Source organism: Alternaria arborescens, assembly GCF_004154835.1.
Source record: "Alternaria arborescens strain FERA 675 chromosome Unknown contig_76, whole genome shotgun sequence".
Taxonomy (NCBI): domain Eukaryota; kingdom Fungi; phylum Ascomycota; class Dothideomycetes; order Pleosporales; family Pleosporaceae; genus Alternaria; species Alternaria arborescens.
The window spans coordinates 51,512-57,687 of NW_021167931.1; the positions used below are offsets into that span (position 1 = coordinate 51,512).

The window sequence follows — 6,176 nt, forward strand, 5'->3', positions numbered from 1 at the left end:
CAGGCAGGAACAAGAACAAAGCTGATGGTACACCGAGATGCGCCGAAGCGTGCGACTATGCCATATGCTGGTCTCAAATTCGAGAAGGGCCGTAGCGGCCATTGCGCCATCGTTCGGAGGCGAAGACCTGGTTATGCTCCTGAGTATAGAAAGCCTGCAGTTCCCTTGAGCAGGATAGAACATCCACTACGACTCAACATCGATAACTGGAACCTCAAACTCTGACACAGATAGACCAGATCAAGGAATATGGCGCCTTCTGAGTTGTACAAGCATGGTCTGCTTGGAATGCTTTGCCTTGCACCAACCTTAGTACATGGCCAGAGCAGCAAAGCAGACAGTATTCAGACCTGTCTCACAAGCGCAGGCGTACAATCGACGATATCAACGGATGAGACCTGGGCCAACGACACAGCGTCCTTCCAATTTCGACTTCCACGACAGCCTGTCTCTGTCGCCTTTCCCGAAACCAAAGACGATGTTGTATCAGCTCTCGGATGTGCACGGAATGCGTCAGTGAAGGTATCTGTCCTTGGTCGTGGACATTCCTTCCAAGGCTACAGCTTTGGAACCCCAGGCAATCTTGTCATCGATATGGGCGCGTTCACCGAACTGAGCTTTGATGATTCCACGAATCAACTGACCTTTGGAGGTGGATCAAACGTGGGACCTGTAAATAGCCCTGGATAACGCATGAGAGGATCCTTACTGACTAAGGCAGACTGCTAAGTACGTTCACGACAACTTTGGACGTCACTTTCCGCACGTGAGAGGTTCTCATGTCGGTCTGACTGGAAGTTCGTTCGGCGGTGGCTTCGGCACGACTAGCAGGCTTCTCGGTATCCCTTCCGACAATCTCGTCTCTGTTGAGTACATGCTTTACAACGGTACCATTGTCAACGCTGGTCCTGGTTCGGATCTCCTTTGGGCGGCTCAGGGCGCTGGCTCGAACTTTGGAGTTGCTCTTTCTGCAACAACCAAGACATATGAGCTTCCTTACAATGGAGCCGTGAGCTACTCGCTTGCCATTGGAGAAATGAGCACTGACGCCGCTTCTGCTGCGCTTCTAGCGATCCAAAAATGGGTGCTTGATGGTCAGGCGCCAGATACGCTTTCTCTGCGCTTCAGCTTGTCCAACTTCGCGTCTGCCGGATTTTTCTATGGGCCGGAAGCAGATTTTGATTCCGCCATTGCGCCACTTGTCGAATCTCTCCAATCTATCAGCCCGGCTGTCAACCTCACAAAGATCATTATCCCAACGTTCTGGGAGTCGGAGGTAGCAGCGACTGGTAGTGGCATGAACTTGCCGACTGGAGGCACCCTCGGTGGCCGCGCGTCGCTCGTTCAGTCGTGGACCACGACCAATCAGCACCCGTTCACCTTGACGCAAGTAAAAGCATTGCTGGATGGATATGATTCACTCAACCGCACCGATATCACCGGTTCTGGGTTCCTCGATCTTTGGGGCGGAGTCAGCCGTGACGTCGCCGACAGCGATCACGCATTCGCGCACGGCAACAATCTCTGGCTGGTCCGTGTTGATGGGGTTGGAGCTGGTGGTGTCTGGCCGAGCGATGGCGTTGCATACATGCAGAATCTTTTCAAACCGTTTGAGAACACTTTGATGAAGTCTGCCCCGCTCCGCAGCTTTGTCAACTACGTGAATTCGGAACTCAGCGTGAAGGAGTGGAGCTCTAGGCTGTACGGTGCCAACTACGCAAGGCTTCGCAAGATCAAGGCTGCTGTTGATCCTACAGACCTGTTCTCTGGGTTCGGCCTCGCAATCCAAACTACGATATCTGGGCGATCCAGATAGCACAAGGATGGCCAAGCAGAAGAGCCTTCTCGGTGGAGGTTTAAGAATATCGAATTCAAATCTCTCTATTATTACTGCCGTCCAGCAATTTCCAAAGTTTGCCCCCTAGTGAGCCAATCATGCTGCTCCTTCTCATGCGCCGGATCCCCAAAGTATAGATCTAATTCTCCGCTGGGTTCCTAGCGATGTTCGCAGTGTTCCGCTAGCGAGCGGATACAGCATGTTCTTCACCATGGCGTTCTAGTCAGTGTTTCGATTCTTCTAAACGTCTCTTGCGGGCTCGATATTCGTTTTGCTTTGCTCAAAGGAACACGATGGTCGATACAATCAAGTTAGCCTGGAATTCTATCTTAGACTAGCAGACAAATATGAGCGTCATCTACTAGGTTGTTACAGGACACACCGATGACGGTCAGCCTATTGCAAAGCGCAGTTATCGCCTGGAGTGAGTGCGACATGAATGCGTGCAACAGTCCAGTTATCATAAGTCTCATATTTCTCTTCACGCCTTTCTACTACAAGTTTTCCATCTCTACGCTGTCTTCGTTCTTGACCCCTGAGTTGCACCACTGCTAGTGAAAGAAACAACTTTCGCCACGCAGACCACAACATCGATCTTTCGCTTAGCCTTTTTGCCCTCAAGTCGCGTCTGGTTCTTTCAAAACGTCGCGAAAGTGCTGTGCTACAATATCACAACCTTGTAATTGCCCCAATCAAGCAGATCGTGGTAGTCGTTCTCAAGCGGCGTCCTCTTAGTAATGCGATGATACTACGCGTTATGCAGAAAGATGACATACAAGGGGGTTGCGCTCAAGAGTTATCGCATAGATGTGTTAGATTTCGCTCAGAGCCGCTGGCTTCATGCTGTTCAGACAGGACCGCGAAGCCAAGAACCCTACTGTAAGCGACATTGATGGGCAAGCCATCCGACTATTGTCGCAACAACCTTCAGAGATAATGGCACACAGAGCTGATTATGTGGAAGAGATGCAATCGAGTCAAGTTGCGGATCTACAAAAGCTTAGATGTAGAGGACAGCATCAAAATGCGCGATAGATAGACGGGTGAGAGGCGGCACGCCGCCCCGCGGTTAACTCAGGGGCTATTCTGTAGCCCCGCACCTTGGCTAAACATGAAAGTCCATAAACGCCAGCTCTTTGTAAGCATAGGGTACATGTGAAATCGTGATCTCCGAGAAATCCTGGGGCAGAGTGCCGTGACTGCCGTGACTGCCGTGACTGCCGTCTATCCGGAGGCACGACTATCTGCCAGGGATCAGGCACGGCCTAGGACCCAAGCCTCGGAGATACATGGCATTAATCTGTGCCAATTTGTGACGATTGGGCTGGGTGTTCTAAGAGAGCGTGCGATGACGTAAGAAGGTGGTTGAACGGCGGGATGTCTCGCCTCGTTCCTGCGGCCACCTGAGCGTCTCGCAACCGCAACCGCAATCGCAAGGTTTCAAGGTTCTCAGATCAGAGTCCTAACATCTTCTGAGACCCGACTACTATCACTGCCTAATGCCAACGTGCACCATACATCTACCACGCATCTCAAGATGACCGACGCCTCAACAACAAACATCGTGACGTTCCAGGTCCTCTATCGAATTCCGTTTCGCTACCTCTACATACCTGGCCTGTACATTGCACTGCTCGGTCTCTTCACCTTCGGCCATGCACTCCACACCGTTTTCACACACACAGACCCCGGCAGATACTACAGATTCTTGATCTGGCTAGTCCTTGTATCTGGTTACCTTCTAACTCTAGCCGGCACAAATCTCTGTCTGGTCTGGCATGTGTTCAAGGACGAGAAAATTCCAGATCTGAGAGGAAAGCACATAGTCATGACTGACTCCGAAAAGCGAACGAACAAGGTCCTCCGAAGCGTTGCCAGGTTCGTTCCGTGGCGCTTCGCCCACATACCTGGCGTATCTCTCATCGTTCTTGGCATCTTCGTTCTCTATCATACATTCAGTCTGCATCGAAAGCGTCCTGGTGCTACAGACTGGGATACAATGCTACAAATCCACAGTTCAAAGGAAACTTGACGGTACATGTTGAGCGTTGCAGGCACAGCATGTAGATAAGAGGATTTTGTTGTCGATGCAGACGCGAGTCGCTTGGAGTAAGTAGGAACGGCTAGCAGTACATGACCATATAACTTAGACTTTTGTAAGCAGTGTTGTGGTCGGTCCGACCCGAGAGCTCGGCCTGCCAAGCAATCCGATCGGGGGCCGATGCGGTAAACTGTCACCGCATTGAACCTTCGCTCCACATTACGATAGGAACTTCGTCTGTTACGGCGTCAAACCCAGACGGACCGAAGCAGGCTCTCGCATATCTCGAGACCGAACGCCCGGGCAGACGGGTGACGTATGGCTAGCTATGCTCTTCGGGCCCTTTGCACAGACTTGTCGGTGCAAGCTATTCGACATCAACGTAAAAATTGCATCGCTCGGATGCGATGGAGACCCATACCGTCGTCAGCTATGCGGCTGTGCGGGAAGATGACGGAGCTATCGCACATATATCGTCCTATCATCCTACATTCATGTCCCTCACGACACCACCGACCGACCTCAGCATCGCCGTTCTGTACATTTTAGCGAGTATCTCAACAAATCCACTGTCAGAGCTTTCGCCACAATTGCTCTCTCTTTTTGGTTCGATAGTCTTAACCCTCTATTTGAGCTTGAACCATCAATCGGATTGACACTACGATGACGGTCCCACCTCCCGCTCCCGATTTCTGCACAAAAGTCACACCAGAATGTCCCGTCGAGGGCACCATCTATGGCTACTACCCATCACTCGGATGGAACGCCGCATACGCCAGCTTCTTCGGCCTAGCCCTAGTCATTCACATCATCCTCGGCATCCGCTACAAGACATGGAGCTACTGCATCGCAATGTCACTGGGGTGTATTGGAGAAGTAGTCGGCTACATTGGACGGGTGATGATGTGGGATAATCCGTTCTCCGAAGTAGGCTTTCAGATGCAGATTTGCTGTCTGATCATTGCTCCGGCATTTATATCTGCAGCTATATACCTCACACTCAAGCACATCGTGTACAGCTTTGGGGCAAGCTGGTCGAGGTTAAGGCCAACATGGTATACTTGGATCTTCATTGGCTGCGACCTACTTTCTCTGGTGCTGCAAGGTGCTGGAGGCGGTATTGCTGCTACAGCCGATTTTGGATCTGACCTGCAAGACATTGGCACGGACATTATGCTTGCAGGTGTCGTATGGCAGGTTATGTGTCTCACATTGTTCGGATACTTCTTAGGCGAGTACCTGGTGCGGACTTTTCGACATCGCAATGAGATTGGATGCGATGGCATTGAGCTTCTTCATGATCGAAAGTTCCAATGCTTCGTCGGGGCGATCATCACGGCGTACGTCACCATCCTTGCCCGTTGCGCTTATCGCATCCCAGAGCTCTCAAGCGGATGGAGGAGTGAGCTTATGAGAGAAGAGGTGGAATTCATCGTTCTAGAAGGTGCTATGATTGTCGTCGCGGTGACCGCTTTGACTGTCTCTCATCCCGGATATTGCTTCCCTGTGTTGGCTACTGGAAAGCGATCAGAGGGCCCCAAGAGCATGACCAATGTCGATGAGGGCATCAGGCTGGATAGCATTGCTTCGGCTGAGAGGTAGACTCTTCTGTGCGGATGTTCTTAGATAGCGCAAGGTGAGACATAGTACAAGAGGTCTCTCAGTGAAGACTCAAAGGTATCAATTCCAAGTTTCTCTTCCATTACTACTACGCTACAGCAACTTCCGAACTTTCGCATCATCAACGTACCTAGGTAGTCTTTTTTCCTACATGTTGTACCTGCACCAACAAACATGTACCCTCAGGTTTCCCTGGAACGATTCTCTTTTCTCGGGCCAGCCTCACTTCTGATGCGAAGAATGATGAGAATCAGGCCAGGCATGTTGGCGAAGCGCTACGAAGTGGTTTCAGCGATGCCTAACCAATATGAGGCGACGAAAGAGGCCCTACCCTATATGAGGCGACGAATCCTAACCAATATAAGGCGACGAATCCTAACCAATATAAGGCGACGAATCCTAACCAATATAAGGCGACGAATCCGGGGTGATTCGTGCTAGAATAGGCTTAGCGTTAGGGTTTCCGCCCGCATCCGGTAAAAATATCACCCCCGATTCGCAAATTTCAACACCCCCGATTCATCACGACACAAGACTCTACAAGACCTACTCTAGAGGATGTGCGCGATTGCACTACAATCGCGCTGTGTTGTTAGTAGCGATAAGAGAGCGATAAGAAGCGAGGCGTAGGATCGCGGTAGTAGGATCGCGGTTGGCTAGCTACGCTACCAAGCTAGC

At 51.0% G+C, this 6,176-nt stretch overlaps 3 protein-coding genes across 3 annotated transcripts; all 3 read left to right on the forward strand.

The window, feature by feature from the left end:
- Positions 1–249: 249 nt before the first annotated feature.
- AA0111_g12364 (hypothetical protein) lies at positions 250–1,816 on the forward strand (the record flags this gene model as incomplete). Its single annotated transcript, XM_028646335.1, has 2 exons — positions 250–672; positions 722–1,816. 2 exons carry the CDS (start codon positions 250–252, stop codon positions 1,814–1,816), a joined length of 1,518 nt encoding a protein of 505 aa, XP_028500051.1.
- Positions 1,817–3,374: 1,558 nt separating this feature from the next.
- On the forward strand, positions 3,375–3,869 carry AA0111_g12365 (hypothetical protein; the record flags this gene model as incomplete). Its single annotated transcript, XM_028646336.1, has 1 exon — positions 3,375–3,869. The coding sequence occupies one exon, from the start codon at positions 3,375–3,377 to the stop codon at positions 3,867–3,869; it is 495 nt and encodes a 164-aa protein (XP_028500050.1).
- Positions 3,870–4,541: 672 nt separating this feature from the next.
- Positions 4,542–5,480, forward strand: AA0111_g12366 (hypothetical protein; the record flags this gene model as incomplete). Its single annotated transcript, XM_028646337.1, has 1 exon — positions 4,542–5,480. The coding sequence occupies one exon, from the start codon at positions 4,542–4,544 to the stop codon at positions 5,478–5,480; it is 939 nt and encodes a 312-aa protein (XP_028500052.1).
- Positions 5,481–6,176: the final 696 nt, after the last annotated feature.